This window comes from Fusarium phalaenopsidis (assembly GCF_050370095.1).
Source record: "Fusarium phalaenopsidis strain FUZ10S chromosome Unknown contig_32316, whole genome shotgun sequence".
Lineage (NCBI taxonomy): Eukaryota > Fungi > Ascomycota > Sordariomycetes > Hypocreales > Nectriaceae > Fusarium > Fusarium phalaenopsidis.
The window spans coordinates 1,931,291-1,949,756 of record NW_028145399.1 but is presented as its reverse complement, the minus strand read 5'-3'; the positions used below and the strand labels follow the sequence as shown (position 1 = coordinate 1,949,756).

General features: G+C 52.5%; 8 protein-coding genes and 2 non-coding genes across 10 annotated transcripts; 5 read left to right on the top strand and 5 right to left on the bottom strand.

Moving 5' to 3' along the window:
• Window positions 1–954: 954 nt before the first annotated feature.
• On the top strand, window positions 955–2,106 carry LRP88_12179 (uncharacterized protein; the record flags this gene model as incomplete). The annotated part of the gene is made up of 1 exon (XM_083248574.1): window positions 955–2,106. The coding sequence occupies one exon, from the start codon at window positions 955–957 to the stop codon at window positions 2,104–2,106; it is 1,152 nt and encodes a 383-aa protein (XP_083096004.1).
• A 195-nt stretch (window positions 2,107–2,301) lies between these two features.
• On the bottom strand, window positions 2,302–2,974 carry LRP88_12178 (uncharacterized protein; the record flags this gene model as incomplete). Its single annotated transcript, XM_083248573.1, has 2 exons — window positions 2,302–2,430; window positions 2,495–2,974. 2 exons carry the CDS (start codon window positions 2,972–2,974, stop codon window positions 2,302–2,304), a joined length of 609 nt encoding a protein of 202 aa, XP_083096003.1.
• A 502-nt stretch (window positions 2,975–3,476) lies between these two features.
• Window positions 3,477–4,996, top strand: LRP88_12177 (proteasome regulatory particle base subunit RPT2; the record flags this gene model as incomplete). The annotated part of the gene is made up of 3 exons (XM_083248572.1): window positions 3,477–3,479; window positions 3,636–4,424; window positions 4,490–4,996. 3 exons carry the CDS (start codon window positions 3,477–3,479, stop codon window positions 4,994–4,996), a joined length of 1,299 nt encoding a protein of 432 aa, XP_083096002.1.
• Window positions 4,997–5,376: 380 nt separating this feature from the next.
• On the bottom strand, window positions 5,377–5,888 carry LRP88_12176 (lipid droplet assembly factor 1; the record flags this gene model as incomplete). Its single annotated transcript, XM_083248571.1, has 2 exons — window positions 5,377–5,667; window positions 5,724–5,888. 2 exons carry the CDS (start codon window positions 5,886–5,888, stop codon window positions 5,377–5,379), a joined length of 456 nt encoding a protein of 151 aa, XP_083096001.1.
• Window positions 5,889–6,277: 389 nt separating this feature from the next.
• LRP88_12175 lies at window positions 6,278–6,362 on the bottom strand. The gene has a single exon. It is a non-coding gene; the product is annotated as a tRNA-Thr (tRNA).
• Window positions 6,363–6,979: 617 nt separating this feature from the next.
• LRP88_12174 (uncharacterized protein) lies at window positions 6,980–7,879 on the top strand (the record flags this gene model as incomplete). The annotated part of the gene is made up of 2 exons (XM_083248570.1): window positions 6,980–7,360; window positions 7,451–7,879. 2 exons carry the CDS (start codon window positions 6,980–6,982, stop codon window positions 7,877–7,879), a joined length of 810 nt encoding a protein of 269 aa, XP_083096000.1.
• Window positions 7,880–8,350: 471 nt separating this feature from the next.
• Window positions 8,351–10,015, bottom strand: LRP88_12173 (kinase-like domain-containing protein; the record flags this gene model as incomplete). Its single annotated transcript, XM_083248569.1, has 2 exons — window positions 8,351–9,362; window positions 9,468–10,015. 2 exons carry the CDS (start codon window positions 10,013–10,015, stop codon window positions 8,351–8,353), a joined length of 1,560 nt encoding a protein of 519 aa, XP_083095999.1.
• Window positions 10,016–10,726: 711 nt separating this feature from the next.
• On the bottom strand, window positions 10,727–10,826 carry LRP88_12172. Its single transcript has one exon. It is a non-coding gene; the product is annotated as a tRNA-Met (tRNA).
• A 556-nt stretch (window positions 10,827–11,382) lies between these two features.
• Window positions 11,383–12,582, top strand: LRP88_12171 (uncharacterized protein; the record flags this gene model as incomplete). Its single annotated transcript, XM_083248568.1, has 2 exons — window positions 11,383–11,675; window positions 11,727–12,582. 2 exons carry the CDS (start codon window positions 11,383–11,385, stop codon window positions 12,580–12,582), a joined length of 1,149 nt encoding a protein of 382 aa, XP_083095998.1.
• A 3,633-nt stretch (window positions 12,583–16,215) lies between these two features.
• LRP88_12170 (uncharacterized protein) lies at window positions 16,216–18,450 on the top strand (the record flags this gene model as incomplete). Its single annotated transcript, XM_083248567.1, has 2 exons — window positions 16,216–16,662; window positions 16,711–18,450. The coding sequence occupies 2 exons, from the start codon at window positions 16,216–16,218 to the stop codon at window positions 18,448–18,450; spliced, it is 2,187 nt and encodes a 728-aa protein (XP_083095997.1).
• Between the last annotated feature and the right edge of the window lie 16 nt (window positions 18,451–18,466).

The window sequence follows — 18,466 nt, the reverse complement described above, 5'->3', positions numbered from 1 at the left end:
CCAAGTCACTTCGACCATCCCCAGAGCCAGTTACGGGATAAGGCACACAGACCCTTTCAACCCAAAAGTACATCTCCAGCAGGACAGGATATGGGACGAACCGGCACATGAGTGGAGGGCTACCAACCAAGTGAGATGGTGCCTGAAAAAGGTGTGTAGCTGCCCCTCGCTGTGAAAACTCCGGCACTCAACGCTATTCTAGGGAGAAAACGTGTCGACCAAAGCACCGGTGTCCCACTCCTGGCGTCAGCTGTACCAAACCAACAACATGTTTGACGGGACCTTCCAAGTGACGAACTACCAGTGCCATGAGGACACGCCCCCCATAATGGTACCGTAAACAAGTGGGCCACCATCAAGTGCTCAATCGATGTTCCCTTCTGGGGTCTGGAAGATCACTGGAACAAGGCTGGGATCAGAGTAAAGAAGCTAGACTACTACATCGAGATGGTTCCATCTGGCGCCTCTATTGAGTTTGCGGTTGTAGTGAATGGGGAGAAGGTGGGCAAGTCCCAGTTTCGAACTCACTTCAGTTAGGTAGACTAGATTATGTCCACCTCGTGGTTTCTTCTTCTGGGAGATGCGAGTTTAATCGATTTTTTTTTTTTTTTGCTAGTATCAACGAGGTTTCCAGGAGGAGAGTTCAATCAAAGAATGATAATCCAATGCAAAAGCTGTCCCCATCTTCAATATTCCCCCAAACAAAAACATTGCCTTGACCAAACCTAAAAATAAAAGAAGTCCTTAACGCTACCTTGCTATTCCCGGGTTTCGCTTCAAGCCATGTTAGTCTTGATTGGCTTGAAAGGACTCAGCTCAGGGGTTAAATTTAGCTGCACGCGCCAACAGGCAACAGCATATTTGCCAAGCATATAACTTGCCATCTCCAGCATCCATCCCAGTCTTCTACATCCTTCAAAACACTACTGAAATGGACTGCATCTATCATTCGTGATGAGTTTCAGCCGTATCGAGCACCCGGGGTGGCACGTCATGGCCCCGACGGCCAAGCTCTGCCATAGGCTGAATCTAGACCCTGTCACCTGTTTCGAGACCTTTGGAGCCTTCAGAAAGCTATACCGGCCAGCAGAGCGAGATCTTTCGCCTCTATCGTACATACGTCCCTCTTCCCACCTCGAGAGGCTACCCCCTGAGCTGATCGACATGATCCTTGAACCCCTCGGCGCCTCAGGAATGGTGGCTCTCGGCCTCTGCTCTCGGACCCTCTGGCGACATGTCACCTCAATGGTTCGAAGTGTCTACCGCACTTCGGCCAGCGACCCAAGCTGGGCCGGCATTCCTCTCATCTGCGCTAGCTCATACATCGATGATCTACCTGAAAGCCTACACGGGCTCTATCCTGAGGTCAATGAACCATGGGCCGTTGACGAGAACGATGACCGAATAAATCCTTCAGACACTTGGAGGAAACGCATGCTCCAATGTTCCATCGAAGCTTCGAAGAAGAACCGCAACATCTACCTTGAAGCATTCGACAAGTACATCACAATGAGCCGCATTCCAAAACAACTGCACACGCTTCTCAAAGCATCAATTGATCGAATCCCCTATGTGGAGGGAACTCGTTGGCAACTCCGTAACCTGATAACAAAAGAATACGTCTCTTTGGGCTTGGTACTAGAGAACAACAACCGAGACCGCATGACACTTGCCCTTGAAAACCACCGCTGGGCCACTGTGGACGCAATCTTGCTGTGGTACATCTGCTGGACATCTCTACTCGAAGCAAAGGCCATTCCAGCTGATAGTTCCACTGCAACACTTGAACGTCTTTTTCAACGGCGAGGCCCGTGGGCCGGACACTGCTTCGCCATCATACAAGAGAAGGACCCAGATCCCGAGTGGAAGGATGTCACAAGCATCTTTGTCAGATATGCCGACCTGCTTATGGAGAAGAAACAAAAAGAATGGTCTAAAGAGCCCGTCCAGGTGCTTAAAAAGGTCAAAAGCCTGCCTCAAACTGTAGCTCAACGCCTATTCCCAAGCCTGACTCGAAGGCGAGAAAAGACCAAGACCCGCAAGGAGATCACGGGGTTGAAAAGGGTGAGGGATGCCCTACACCGCATTTACTCACTTGTTCGCTAGGTGTTGGTTTCATTGAAGCGTTTGGTCATGAACTTATGATGGGGTATCGGAGTTAATTGTCTTCGGGGCTTGTCTTTCACTTTTTGAGTACGAGACGCGAGCTTGAATGAAACTAATGATGAGGTCAATTTGAATGTACCCCTAATGGATATCTAATGACTATTGAAAATCAAGCAAACATTTCCTTACTCTCATCTACCCCTCAGGAAGTGGACAAGTGCTCTCCTTGGATCCGTGTATATCTCCTTGATGCAGCTGTCGCTGAGTAAACGCCTGATAAGGGTCGTCAAACACAGCATCGCACTGGTCGCAGTACTGAGGAACCTGGCCAAGACTCTCGGTTAGCATCGAGCAGCTAAAGAGGCGAAAGAGCAAAATTTAATCCCACCTTTGCCCATTCAAGCATTTCTCGAGGTGTGTATAAGCCTCGGATCTCGTATATGTGAACCAAGAACAGACCCATCTTGCCCTCGTCCGCAATTTTGTCACGGTCCTCAAGCTTTTCGCCAAACGACAAGATCTCTCGCCTCAACTCTTCAAATCCTTCAGGAATGGCAATGGGGAGATCTTCATCCAGAAGAACCTCGCGATGTGCGTAGACCGTGACCCAGGCATAAGTGACGTACGCAACGGTCGACTTGCCATGGCCTTCCATCAAGGGAATCATGACCCGGAACCTATTCTTGTCCTCAGTTCCGCCTGCTTGTGTGGTCTTGGCATAAAAAAGCTTTGAGATTTCATCTTTGCCGGGATGATCTTTGTAGAAAGGGGGAGTTCCGTATGTCTCATATACACCGTGGGCGTCAAGGAAGGCATCAAGGGTACTAATGGAAACTTTGAAGCCACGAAGGAGCGTTGTAGAACCCATTGTTCATTCAAGATGATTGGTACTAACAGAAACAGGTTAGTTTCTGAAAGAAATGTCATTGAAGTGTGAGATGTTGTGAAGTCCAGTCAGCAGCGTGGTCCTCCAGGCTGCAACCGACAGGGATGCCCCCAATTTCGCTCAACAACGATGGATTCAAAAATGATCATGAACGAAATATCAACAGCCGGTTATTGATATTTCTGTCCAAAAGTCGAACGGTAAAATTATTAACGATTTGTATGGGATTGAATGCCATAGTCGGTCGAGATGTTGTTGAGGGCTCACGTGACCAAAGCACGTGATTAGCCTCCAGCTGCTGTCGTGTTTCCCTGGCGCCTGATTGCATTGGCGCTTTCGCATTCATCATCACTGGGTCGCCTGGAGCCTCGACCTCGATCTTCCACAACAACCACCTCCGCCACACCTCCACATAACAACATCGCGAGCGTCTCTTTTATCGATAATCAGAAGAACTTGAGCCCCTAGAGCTAGATAAGCCAAGATGGTGAGCTTCCGTGGCCACACACGGTCCCCTAGCAGCTGTTGACGTCGTTACAGGGTCAAGGTCAATCTGGCATGGGGGGAGATGGACGCGATGACAAGGACAAGAAGGCAAGTGCATCGCGGACACTTGATGAATGCTACTCTAACCCCCTCATAGAAGGATAAGCCTAAGTACGAGCCTCCGCCCCGACCCACGACTCGAGTTGGCCGCAAGAAGAGAAAGGCCGGTGGCACCAGTGCCGCCCAGAAGCTTCCCGCCGTCTACCCAACCAGCCGATGCAAGCTCCGTCTCTTGCGAATGCAGCGAATCCACGATCATCTCTTGCTTGAGGAGGAGTACGTCGAGAACCAGGAGCGTCTACGCAAGGCCAAGGCCGCCAAGGAGGGCCAGACCTCCGCCACCGATGCGGATATCGACCGGTTAGCGGATGAGCGAGGTCGTGTTGATGACATGCGAGGAAGCCCCATGGGCGTCGGAACCTTGGAGGAGCTGATTGACGATGACCACGCGATCGTCAGTAGTACGACTGGCCCTGAGTACTACGTCAGCATCATGAGCTTCGTCGACAAGGACCTGCTGGAACCCGGTGCCAGTGTTCTTCTGCATCACAAGAGCGTCAGCATCGTTGGTGTCTTGACAGATGATGCCGACCCTATCGTCAGTGTCATGAAGCTTGACAAGGCTCCTACCGAGTCATACGCCGACATTGGTGGTCTCGAGCAGCAGATTCAGGAAGTAAGGGAGTCAGTGGAGCTGCCGCTGCTCCATCCTGAGCTGTACGAGGAGATGGGTATCAAGCCTCCCAAGGGTGTCATTCTCTACGGTGCTCCTGGTACAGGAAAGACGCTGCTGGCCAAGGCGGTTGCCAACCAAACGTCTGCCACTTTCCTGCGCATTGTGGGCAGTGAGCTGATCCAGAAGTATCTCGGTGATGGACCGAGACTTGTGCGACAGCTTTTCCAGGCGAGTTTTGCTGTTCGACAGGTGAAACGTCTACTAACATGCTGCAGGTTGCTGGAGAAAATGCCCCGTCCATTGTCTTCATTGACGAAATCGATGCCATTGGTACGAAGCGATACGATTCGACGTCGGGTGGTGAGCGAGAAGTCCAGCGAACTATGCTGGAGCTTCTGAACCAGCTGGACGGATTCGACGACCGAGGTGACGTCAAGGTCATCATGGCCACCAACAAGATCGAGAGTCTGGACCCTGCCCTGATCCGACCAGGACGTATCGACCGAAAGATCCTCTTCGAGAACCCCGACCAGAACACCAAGCGCAAGATCTTTACACTCCACACGTCCAAGATGAACCTGAACGACGATGTTGATCTGGAGGAGTTCATCTCGCAGAAGGACGACCTTTCTGGTGCCGACATCAAGGCCATCTGCTCCGAAGCGGGTCTGCTGGCTCTCCGAGAGCGGAGAATGCGTGTCCAGATGGCGGATTTCCGATCGGCGCGTGAGAGAGTGCTCCGCACCAAGCAGGAGGGTGAGCCAGAGGGTCTGTATTTGTAATGTACCTGTCACTGGGTTGGGATGCTCGATAGACGGACGGCTCTGCTTGTAATGTGGAATAGAAGTTGACTGGCAACATGCGTGTGATTTGATGACAAGTGATGTGGAGGTGACAGCGAGTTTACCAATGTGGAGGTGAAATTATGCGATGTATTACCTGCCATCACCCATTACCAGCTAAACAGAAGTGTTGACGCTATTGTTGGAACCTATCCGTGTCCATCAATCCATCGCGTCGTACAAGACCTAGACATACGAAAGTCTGAAAAACGCTGATTATCTTCCCATTACCATAAACCTTCTTCCACGTCCCCAGTTCCCCAAACGTAACTGCCACAAGAAAAGAAAATACCATGCCCTGGAAAGAAGATTGTTTGGGTCTAGCTCCCATTCTCCTGCTTGATGGCGACCTCACTGCCCTTGCCCCCAATGGGTGAATGCTCATACAGCCACCGGACAACAATGAAGCTTCCTGCGGCCCAGGCCCAGGCGAGAACTGCAATAGACGATGTGACCAGCAGGGTGGGCACCAGGATCATGAGGGCGACGCCGATCCAGAAGAGCGAAAAGAGGACGGCAGCGCCGAGGGCAAAGGCGACAGTGGAGAGACTGAATGTGATGAAGAGGAGGATTGGGAGGAAGGCGAAGAGAAGCTGAAAAGCAATGGCAGACTGGTCAAAGTCAGATTGATGGTAGCTTCAAGGGAGGCATTAGCAAGGGAGCTCACAAAGAGAAAAGGCCGATCAGAGGCGAACGAGGCCGTGTTCTTGTACGCGCGCTCGCGAGAATCGGGGGATACAACACGATCGACAGAGCTGCGGGCATAGGCGATGAAGCCAGAAGCAGTCTCGTGGGCGGCCTCGCCGTACGAGCGGGAGTCCTCGGCAGGCATGGTAGCGGAAGCTGTCGGGATATACGAGCGAGCTGGCCCTTGCAGAAATACGAGGGGATCTTGTGGGAGATGTGGGTTACAGAATGAATGGAGCTCGAGTTGAGGAAATTGGTTTTTTTGCTGGTGATGGTGGAGCTGTCATGATGGAGGAGAGCTCCCACAGCTCGGGAGCTCCAGGCAATAGATGACGTGGGGAAAGACCGCGCCTTCCTTTGGTCGAGTTATAGAGGTACGTACCTTCCGTCGGACTCGGGAATCTGGTCATCCGGGGAAGGGCCCTACAGCCCTGTGAGGAACAAAAAGGGACGGCACGGATACAGCAAAACATCCGAGACAGGGGCATTCAAAAAGAATGAGCTTCAAAAAAGAATCAGAAGAAGCTGGTTGAATGCCTCCACCAGGGATCGAACCTGGGACCTTATCATGACCACTGGGGGGTACTAGTGATACGCTCTACCACTGAGCCATAGAGGCTTGCTTCTGATTGGTTGATGAGCGCTGTGGTAGGACGCCTCTTGTCGAGATCGGCAGGGGAACAACCATCTCGGGCAGTCAAGTCACGAGACGACTCACGATTTACACATACATCACCAGCAAGCCAAACCGCAGCTGCTTACCTATTGATGAATGCATTACTACCTATGCTTTAATTCTGAAATGAGTTGACGAGTGTTGGCTCTACAGTCAACGTCTAGTGGTCAGTTCAGCCAGTGCTGGATACCATCTCCAACCCACAACATGCTGGGTTGACAACCTCATGTCAACGGCGCTGCAGAAGCCTCAGCGCCTCCCTCCAACAGCCAAAAATGTCTTCTTTGCCTTCCTTACTTCTCCAGAGCCACCGGCTGACTGCCTCTCGCCGGTTGGTTCAAACCCTCAGAGCTGACAGCTGCTGGAAATTACAACTTACGCCACTGCGGGCTTTCTGAAGCGCGCACTATTAACAAACTATTGACTCGGCACGCAGTTATCGTCAAGAACAAAACTGCACCGTCTCTATTCTTATTTTTAAGCTTCTTTTTTCTCACTCTTGCAAGTCTTCACTGTGGCTCGTTCATTGTCCTGACGAATCTTCAAGTCTTGTCTTAACCATGAGGTCCGAGATATTCGCGCTTCCACTGTTGGCTTTGGCCCGTGGAGTATTGGCTTCACCATGCTTGCCGCCTTTGAGTTCTTCCTCTCTCAGCGGTACGACTACTGCTTCCTCGGAGACCGAGTCAACGGCTTCTGTTGAGAGTAGTACCGCCTCGGTCACAGAGTCTACCACTGCCACTACTTCCTTTGCTCTGTCTACGGCTTCCACCGAGAGCACCACTGTCCTCACAACCACGAGATCGACAACTGCCTCAGCCAGCGAGCCTTCTACCACTTCTGCCACTCTATATTCGGCTTCCACTGAGAGCACCATAACCTCGGCCATCCAGTCTACCACCACCTCTGCCGAGCCCGAGCCAGAGGAAACCAACCTCATCGTCAACAGAGGCTTCGAAGCGAGCGCCCCTCAGCCATGGGACATCTTCAACACTAGAAACCCGGGCAGCTTGGGTATCTCTACGGAATAGTTCTACGTGGGTCAGCAGTCCGGCACCTACGAGCACAGCGACAACGCCCTGGACGAGTACTGGGGCATCTACCAGACCATCGACAATACCCGCCTCGAACTCGGGGGGAGGTACATGGTCACCATCCGCATCCGCGTGCCCGACGACTCTTGCTCCGACATCACGTTGGCGCCCTCGATTGGCGGCGGCGGTTGGATAGCCCTGAGTTCCTCGGTCATAAACGTTGGCAACGCCGTCAACAACTGGCACGAGGTCCGGGCCTTGTTCCGTTACAACCTGCAATGGATGATCAACAATGAGCCTGGCGTCGCCATCATATCCACTTGCGAGAGTGTTTCTTTCTTGGTCGATGAAGCTAGCATGGTCAAGTACGTAGCCGACGAGCGATTAGTGTATAAGAAGTGTGTAGAGTGTGTATATTGGGGATAATCTAATGGGTATACATGATCGGCACTTTTGTTCTTGATTGCCTCTAATGCAAACTAGCATCATCTGAACAAGCAAATAACTAGGTTTACCGCGTTGTACAGTAAGAGTCAATGAATGTTTAATACCTGATCTTAAATATTGAGTAGTGCCTTGAGGGGTATCCTTGCTGGAATCACGTTAGGTAGCCGCACCTCTGTTGTTTCTGGATAACAATTTTAGAGGACAAGGAAATAGTTGGAGATAAAGAAGAGGTCTTATAGAGCCTTTCAAATCACTACAGATTCGTATACTAGAAGATAAGCCATAGATGATGTGTACCAAATGCCATGTGATAAAATGTCCTCCCAAGCAGAAATATACGCTCACTGAATCATTTTCCCCGACCAAGTCCCTTTCCAAATAATATCTTGTCATGTAATAAGTCTCCTCCCGTTTAACCCCTTAACAAACGAGCCTCTTCCCAGGTTCTCTTTAATTAGTCATGATCACGTCGTCACCTTGGCTTGGCTGACAGAGCAGACCCTGTATCGAAGCAAGGACCCCTTCGATGTCAATCCGGGCCTCGTGGACTGGATTCAACATGCTGGTTACGAGCGAGTACGCTGCATGATCTGCCCGAGACTCGGGGTGACAGATGTCTCTCAAGGCTCTCATAAAGTGACCATGCTCACCCGCAATCTGACACGAACAATCCTCTCCCGACCGCGAGAAGCTGATCCAGAGCCGTCTGTACCCCAACGTTCCAGCCTTGGACACGGCCAGCAGCAAAGCAAAGCAACATCCCAGCTGCCAGACATCTGCGCGGAGGCTGCTATCCCTCTTCTTGACTTGCTCCGGGGCTAGGTAAGGGTACGAACAGTCGTCGTACTTCGTAGATCCGTTGTGGACCAGAACCTTGCTGACTCCAACATCGGCAACGATAGCGCAGGGTGGGATAGATCCTGGCTCGTGAAGAAGGATGTTGTCTGGCTTAATGTCCTTGTGCTTGATGGAAAGGCGGTGCAGGTATGCAACAGCATCGGCCAGTTGCTGCATGATGCGGTAGATGCACAAGTCGGACTGGGGTGATCCGGGCCGGAACCAGGGACACTGGGCTCTCCTCTTTTCTTCCGACGATTCCAGGAACTTTTGAAGCGTAAACGGAGCCCAAGGTCGCATGACGAGATTTATCGTGTCGTCCTCGTCTTCGGTCTCCACGGTAAAGGCCTCGACTAGCTTCAGAATGTTTGGGTGGTCACACACTTCGAGGATGCCAATCTCACGGAGGATCTGGACCCTGTCGCTTTCCTTGAAGAAGGTCTTCATGGCCAAGACTTCATCGGTACGCCTACACTTGACCTTTCGCACTAAGGCAAAGCTGCCTTTTGAAATGCTCGAGGAGAAGTCGTGATTGTAGGGGACGTCTTCCATATTCTGGTATGTATGGACGTATCGGGGGTCGAGCCGGGTGGCGATCTCGGAGAAGAAGGCAATGATATCGTTCCTTTTGTATTGTTAGCATTGTTAGCTCTCTGGACAGCAAGTCGCCAAGTTCCATTGGTCGACAACCAGCGTTTAGCACCGGATACGCCTGTGTTCAAGTACTGACCTTTGCTTCTTGAAAAGGCGAATAGCTTCGTCTTGAGAGATACTTTGGGCTTGGCCGACTCCCATCGTCTTCAGCAGCCCTTGGAGGCCCGTCATTATTCGCTGAATAACATCAGGCCCCAGCGAAGGAAACGCCGAGCAAGTGCCTGCATCATTCCCCAGGATGAACTTGGATGCGAACAGGGCATTCAGGCCCCCATCCTGGCCGGTTGCCGGGTAGCGAGCGTGCATCTCGACCAAGTTGAGAACCTTGAAGAGTTGTGCGCGTACAATCGGCAGCTGGGCCACAACGTCGGCCGGCACATCGCCTCTGGGTCCAAGGTTGGCGTCTAGCAGCTTCGTTTGGAGAGAGCACACGGCGTCTTGCAAACACTTCGTGTGCTTGTCGAGGAGGATGGCGACGGGGGAATCCAGTGACGCCCTCGCCTCAGACCAGGCTGTCATACGGCGGCATATGGCGACCGACTTGTCGAGGAGGTCTGTGACTTCCTGAAGGCCATGGTCGGCTTGCTGATGAGGGTGGATCAGGGGTCTTGGTTGGTGCAACATGGTGCCTCTGAAGGTGGGTTACTTGAGGGGAGGCTGTGAGGCAAACTTTTGCAGGAAGATTCTTCGTGGTTCGCCAGCTGCCGTGTGTCTTGATATTGGACGAACCCCTGCTTGTACGACATGGGGACTAGACCAACAACCGTCCGTGGTCCTATCACAATTCAAGGAGTGCATTGCTATCATCTGTGGCGTTTCAGCAATAAGCATTTATTGGGACTGAGCCCATCAGTCATAACAATTACTACCTTGTCGTGTTTGTCAATGTTAATGAGGACGTAGAGTCTTGGCTCATCCGGGATGAGGCCACCTCTTGAGAAGACGTCAATGACGAGGCTGAGACGAGTGAGCATAGGTCGCCTCCGGTTCCGAGATCAATTTTCAAGACCAATCAAGGTTGACGAGCCAAAGAAAGCAGGTATCCGGCTACTCTACCCATGTACGTACGGTCAGTTGAAGAGTCCGCACGACAGACTAATACCTATTAAATGGTAGAGAAGGCTCATGTATCGCGACAGCGTGGGCTTAGGTAGGTAGGTATGTAGGTAAGAAAAGATGTTCGGGCGCTAGATCTACAAACTCAAGACAAAAAGAGACACTGACCGATATATGACACCCTATTGACACATATGGGTGGATATAGAAAGCGACAAGACTTGCTTGGTGTGAAGCAACAAAGAGTAGCCAAGATTCGCTGCAAAACGCAAAAAGAACTGTCGGTGGAGAGGCTCGAACTCTCGACCTTTGGATGTCCCTGACCTTGGGCCAAGTCATGCTATGAGACCAACGCTCTAACCAACTGAGCCACACCGACCGTTTCTGGTTGTTGAAAGCGAATGATCTAATTGGATTGAAGAGGAAGATGGAAATCCTAGCGCCCATTGAGCGAGCAGCGAGACAAGGAACCCTGTTATCGAGCAACCTAGCACGCCACCATTCCACCGCTGTCTCGCTAGTACTCGCCTAATCCGCTCCATCGCCCCTCGCCCTCGCCTCCCAACCCTCGCGTCACCAAAAAATTGCCCTCTCGCATCGCTCGCTCTCACAAAACTCGGTGCTGCGCCACGCTCGTCCACGAAGCTCCCACGCAACGCGCACCCATCTCGGGACTCCGACTGCGGTCAGCGGCTGCCAATGTTGATCCGCTGGTGCCTTGCGCCCACCGAAATAGTCTATTGTGATTAGTATGCATTGCGTAGGGCGGTGCGAAAGAGAGTGCGAGGTTTGGGGGAGGCGAGGTGGGATATAAGGCTGCGATGAACCCGTCGATTTGGAATGATCAGATCAAGCAATACACACAATAACCTTCAATCCTTACTTCTACTCTACATAATACTCAATTTCTACATCACCGCATCTCATCAAGCAAAATGACTGTCGTCTACTCCACCAACGAGCCCGTCGACCCTCTCAAGCAGTCTGGCCAGGCCCCTCCCACTTACACGGTCGAGCCGGACTACCAACAGCCTACCCCATCGGAGCAACAGCCCAAAGATGCCTCCAGCAAGCAGGCCAAGGGCCATCACTTTCACAGAATCAGCTCCAAGGCTGGCTGGCCACTGAACAAGGCCGCCAACTTGATCGGTGCTGAGGGATGGTGGCCTACTACTATGGATAAGGAGTGCAACAAGGCCGCTCGCATCCTCCATAGCTTCACCAGTGAGTGCCCAGCAACAATAATCACCAACTATACTGACATTTCTACAGACCTCAGCTCTTCCACCCCTCCCAAGACCAGTGGTCCTATGCATCCCACTGGCCTCACCCGCAAGTCCATGGTCAAGATCCCCCCTCACGTCCTCCACCGCGCCGCCGGTCTCGCCATCTTCAACGTCCTACGCGCCGGTGCCTGTCACGGCTCCCTCGCCGGCGGTTCTGGTGTTGTCGTCGCTCGCCGACCGGACGGTACCTGGTCTCCTCCCTCGTCCTTCATCGTGAGCACCCTTGGTGCCGGCTTCGTCTTTGGCCTCGATGTCTACGACTGTGTCTGCGTCCTCAACACCCCCGAGCAGGTTGCCGCATTTACAAAGCCCCGCTTGTCTCTCGGTGCGGAGGGCTCCATTGCCGTCGGACCTCTCGGTACCGGCGGAAGTGTCGAGGCTACTGTCACCAAGACTGCACGACCAGTCTGGAGCTACATGAAGAGCCGGGGACTGTGGGCAGGCGTTCAGATTGATGGCACCATCATCGTCAGCCGAGGAGATGCCAACTCTGCCTTCTACAACGAGCGCGGCATCACCGCCCGCAAGATCTTGACCGAGGACGTCGCCTGGCCGATGAGTGCGAAGCCCCTGTTTGAGGTGCTCCGAGCCATTGAGGGCCGACCCGACTACGACAGAACTATCGTCCAGGCGGTTGGAAGCGTCCCTCCTCCTGGAGATGCCATCCTGTCCGAGAAGCAGGAGAGGTACACCGATGAGCCCGAGCTGCCCGCTCAGCAGACCCGAGAACAGACCGAAGAGCCCAAGGAGGAGCTCCCCAGCTATACAGACATGAAGCCGGAGGTTAAGGAGGAGGAGGAGGATACTGTCATGAGTGAGAAGGAAAAGCTGGCCAAGTCTGGTTACTAAGTCTGTTGGTCATGTTTGCATAGTATAGTGTTTCCTTTGTTCGCTGGGGCCGGAGTTTCAGGCTGGATGTTAAATTGGGCTGGATATAGAATGAGCAATAGCATCAAATAATCACATCAACATGTTTTCAAGACTAGAGTACCTGATTGAGACTCGAGATCAACAAATAGGCCAATAGACCTGCTGGTTTATTCTGATGTTGCAATCAAGACCTTCATGGTGCTGAGATGGTGCCTCTAGGTTGGACAAAGCTTTCCATCTCCCTTGCCTACATAACAGATCTCATCCAATGCTATGGCATTTTCTTGCCTCTCGTAATATCGATAGCTAAGAGTCACGATTGAAATGGGACAAGAATCAATTTGAGAGGCAGGAAGACCTAACTATCGCCATCACACAACCAAATTGCGAGAGGCACATCACAGCGGCGGACCGTCTGGACCGGATGTCTCGAGCCAACCTTATTTGAAACCAATTTTAAGAGCACTCTATCAGACGGTTGGATGCTGCCTGGTATCTGTACGTACAAGTGTTGTAGGCGAACAAACACGTGTAAACTGAGTTTATTCACAACTGACTTTGTCAGTTGAACCATATCTCTCGTTGCTCATCTCAACTTGTTTACCACGTCTAATCACCAAGAAGCGAATGCATCTCCATCTCAGTTTTGGACCAAGAAACTCACGAGTTACTCTGGACCGGTTGCGCAACCTCGCACCCTACACGCGGCACTTGTCCATGGGCGCTCCCAACCACACCGGCAAACAACCGGAAACAAGAGCAGAAGTAGAAAAGATGAATGAGCAGACAAAGAAGGGGGACCAAAAGGTGTCGTAGACTCGCATCTCTCAAATGGAAGATGGCACTGACAAGGGTTTGTGTAGGAGCCGCATGGGCAGATGCAGGGCAGCAAATGTCCGCGCTGCGGACGTGTGGGAGGTCATGAACTCGATTGCCCCTGGCGATACCGGGACTGCTGGACGTATGGAAAGAGAAAGGGACAGGCGGAGCAGACTTGAGTGTTTGGCTACGTCGCCGTTGATGGCTACGCAGGGATGACTTGGCGAGGATGGCTATAATCCAGAATGAGATGTTACGCTGGTTATGAATAAAGACGCCATTAATGGAATTCTACCTGGAGTACATTCCAACCTAGATCTTTCCAAGTGTCAACAAAGGGACTTTGGTAGATAGGCTCTGAGAACCTTGCCGGAGCCAAGCGGCTGCAAGCTCTGAGTTGTTGACCAGAGGGAGGTAGCCCACTGCTTCCCCCACGACCAGCATACAGGGACATCAGTTGATCGACTAAAGATCCATCATGACATTATTCTGGAGAAATACTTATCAATCCAAAGGATCGAGAAATCCCTGTGTCTGCATCTGGTCCGGTCTACCGTCTTACGAAAGGACTCTAGGATCTCGGTACGTTCCTGAGCGGCAGGTTCCTTCACCATCTCCTCCCGCTTCTTGATGATATCGTCGATCTGTAGTAAGAATTCATCGACAACTTTAAACCCAAACGTCGGAGTATCAAGGGTCAGTCTCTCAATATTGGGCACCGGTGCCAGGCGTGGTGTCTGCTCCAGTATACCAGCAGCAGGCCGGCATGTCGGACCCATAAGATGGAAGCACAACCACTCCTAACATTTGATCAAATTCAGAGAAACCTTGCAGTTGCGGAACAGGTCCAAGGCCTGAGAGCTGTGGAGTTCAGGCTGCCTGAAAAGGTCTCCCTTGCGGAGGAACTACGTCAGATCGGTTAGGCACCTGCTGCGCAGCCGAGCATGTTCGCCCACAATTAGCAACAAACATACTGCCTTTTCCCGTCGCTATTTTGGTTGTTTCTTTTCGTCTCGTCATCATCTACTGATGACCATACCATCGTTCCGTCGTTACTTTCCCACCGACGTCGTCAGCCTCGACAACGGGCAACACCACCAAATCCCGCAGGGTAGCAAACTATGTGCATAGCCTCAAAAGTCATGAAGTCGTCATGAAGTCCCAGTGGACGTAGTATGTTTTCGCTCTAATAGTCACATAGGGGGCTGACGAGGGCGACTCAGCATGACCCCCAAGGCCTCACTTGATCACTCAGGCAGGTAGGTAAAATAGGTACTTGATGACTGAGAAGGAATTCATCGTGGATCATCATAAAGGATGTGAAGAAAGTGCATAAGATATAAGTGCATAAACTAATTTCTTCTAAATATTCTATGTCTTTAGGAATGGTACTATATCGAGATCTTAGAATAGGAAAATGTTCATCCTAAGCAGCATCATAACCACTCGCCCACTACAGGTCTCAGAGAGTATGGATTGTTACATAATACACTGCTTTCTTTTTCAGAGGCATTCCTCTCCGATCCCTTCCGCACAACAAACACAAGTCAAGGCTCCCCAGTCACCAGCCTCCCAGTCACAACATCCTACGCGACCTCAAAGACGGAAACAAGATCCCCTCAAATGACAAGGTCGCACCGCCAAATCATCACAATCGAGTTCCTGACCGTCAGCAAAACCCCGGCCCCCGATTGTAAGCAAGCTGGGGGATGACCCTGGGCTGGCTGCGCCTTGACCGGGCTTGATCACTCATCACCCGCCTCAACGCCATCTATTTCAGCTCTGATTACGCTAAAGGACAAAAACGTGGAGGCAGGAAAAACCATGGTCTTGACACGATTCTTATGTCCGTTTCGGAAATATCGGTTGCGGATCTTTAACAACAAAAACGTGCATTGTCAGCGTTGCAACGTCTTTCTGCGGAAGGATTCTTTCTCCACGACTCGTTTAAACATCCTAATCTGGTCCACCAAAGTCCCTCTCACTCTCGAGAGGGGGCGCGGGTCACCATGGCTTCACGCTTGCGCTACTTTCGTTGGGCTGAAGCTAAGCCCGCCTCGTTCCAGGTCTCAAAAAGCTGACATGGGCAAGCAAGAAAAAGGCAGCCTCGTCGACTGTAAAAATAGCCGTTAGGCAGATCGACAAGGGGGGGCCAAAAGGCTGAGGGGAAAAGGTTAAGTGAACTGTCTTGGAATGAACGCCAAGTTTCTCTTTGTGGAGACCTAGTAAGACTCGACAGACTCTTACAGCCTGATACAGTGATAACAACTCAGCCAAGTCCTTCACGGCTTCTGTACCCGAGAGAAAAAGCCCTTTCGAGCAAGAAACTCCCAACTCACCGCATTGATCAAATCTTCCCGTGACAACTTGGTGCTTACTCGAATCCCCCCTGCAAAAATCAGCAATGGAGACCCGCTGCTCTGGATGAACGTCTAGCGTCTGGCGGAGATCCCAACACAGCCCGCGTCTAAAACAAGCCAGGTTCCTGGCCATGACCACCCGGAGCCAACCGGAGGCTCTCGCCGGGCTCCAAGTCCCACAGTCCGGCCCCTCCGCTAAGCAGTAATGGTGGCCACTCGGCCCCGTCCACAGGGCAGAATACATCCCAGCTCCTGGGGCTGGGATGAGACGGGGCGGCTGAGGCTTTGCAGTTGAAACGCTTGGGAAGAGGATCCATCATTGTATTGACTCGTGAAGGATGGCCCGGCATATAAGGGTTGGTAGGCGCCCGGAGAGGTCATCTCCATTCACTCCAGCTTTCAATCATCCCAAGTCGGTTTTTCTTTGTTCGTCATGATTGCCCTTGGTGTCCTGGCCCTCGCGGGCCTCGCCGCCGCTCTCGAACCCAGGCAGATCATGCACGAGGGTCGGAATGAGCCTTCTTTCATCTCCGCTAGGGACTACACCAATAGCGATGCCGAGCCTTGCAAGATACTCAGTCAGGTGTATGAGGAGTCAAATACTGAGCCGGGCAAGGCTGCTTTTCTTCAAATTCCTGTGTCAGTGGGTATTGCTTGTCTCAAGTCGGTTCCCCTCGACAAGGAGCGTGACCTTGCGCTTCTGGACTACCTTGAGCCTTTGATCGGTTTTCAGAGCACGCTCGAGGTTCTCGCTGATCCTCCAGAGGGATACCTCTTCCCTGGTGTCAATGTCCTGGGTGGATTGGATACTATCCGTGACAACTTGAACAAGGACAAGTACAAGAGTCAGTACGAGGTCATGACTGATCTGCGCAGCCTTGTAAGACATCTACATCTACATCTGCTGAAACATTGCTCACCGTATTAGTTCGCGGCCGCCAACGATCTCCACTTTGACTACCCTCCAGCTCTCCTCAATACCTTCCTCTACGTCCGACGAGGCCTCGACTTCAAGTCCATCTCTTCGAATGGTCTCAGCCTCCCTCAGATGTTCCACAGCATTGATGTCGTCCGTGGTAACCAAGGCAATCTCGACTACTATCCCTCTGCCATCAAGAGCATCGATGGTATCCCCATCTACAAGTGGCTCGAGGAGGATGCTGCCCACAACACCAACAACATGAACGATCCCGACGCTCAGTTCAACAACCTGTTCTCAACTCTGCCCCGTGCCGCCGTCGGCATGGCTGGCACGACGCTCATCACACAGTTTGAGATTCCCGACAAGTACACCATCAAGTTCTACAACGGCAGCACGCTCGAGGTTGTAAACGAGATCGCCATCCCCGCCACCGTCGACTTTTCAGGCATCGAGTCTGGCGAGGATTTCCACGAGTACTTTGAGATCCCTCACAACAAGACCAGCAAGAAGCCATCGGGCAATGAGCGCCGCGCCGCCAGCACGAAGAGCACCGACCTTCCTGGATACCCCAAGCCTGTGGTCAAGCACTCCAAGAATTCGCTGGCTGGTTACTTTCTCGAGGGCGAAGGATACGAGAAGACGGCTGTACTGTCCATCCTGAGCTTCCTGCCCATCGGCTTCGACTTTAGCACGCTCGCCGATTTCAACTTTACTGAATACGTTGCCGAGGGCGAGGAGGTGCTTGGCGAGTTCATCGAAAAGGCCAAGAAGGCCGGCCGCGACAAGCTCATCATCGACGTCTCGGCCAACGGCGGCGGCTCTCTCGCCCTGGCCCAGTCCATCTACCAAGTGCTGTTCCCCGATGGCGAGTTCACCACCTTTGGCCGATACCGCGCCACCGAGGCCCTCGCGGCCGCTTCCGAAGCCGACTACGAGACACTCCTTAATGTCCTCATCACCAAGAGTAACGAGTGGCCCATCGACACCAAGGGCAAACCCATCGAGGAGGGCAAGGAGTGGTTCGGTCCTTACACGATCAAGGGTGGCCAGAACATGACTGCGGCGTTCCAGAGCAATCTTGGCCGCTTCGGAGACGACGAAGACTCTGGTAATGAGACCCCTGCGGCCAAAGCTCCCTGGAAGCCCGAGAACATTCTCATCATCACCGACGGCACTTGCGCTTCCGCCTGCACCGTCCTGACCGGTTGGTTAACCCGTAACTACGGTATCCGCACAGTGGCCGTCGGTGGACGTCCCCTCCACCTCGCTATGCAGGCTATGGGTGGCGTCAAGGGTACTCTGCTCTCGTTCCACTCCGACTTTGTCTCTGCGACTGCGTCTTTCCTCTCGGGCGTCAAGAACGACAAGAAGGCTCTCAAGATCCTTCAAGACCACGAGGATGCATTCCCCAGCCTTGACGATCCTCCCCTGCTGCCCCTCACAGACGGTGCCAACGCCGGCAAGGTCAACGCGCTGAGCGGCTACACCGAGGACGACGTCGACGGATACCCCGTGCACTTCCGGTACGAGGCCGCCAACTGCCGACTGTTTTACACGCAGCGCATGCTGGCTGACCCCTCCGAGACGTGGAGACACGCTTCAGCTGTGGGATGGAGCGGTGCACCTTGTGTCTCTGGATCTACCGTCAACACAGACGGTACCATTGGTGACAAGGCGCTCAAGTACGACGCCCGGGTACGAAGCCGTGCCCGTGGTGTCCAGGGCCCTGGATCTCTGAAGAAGTAATGTCGTATATGATATA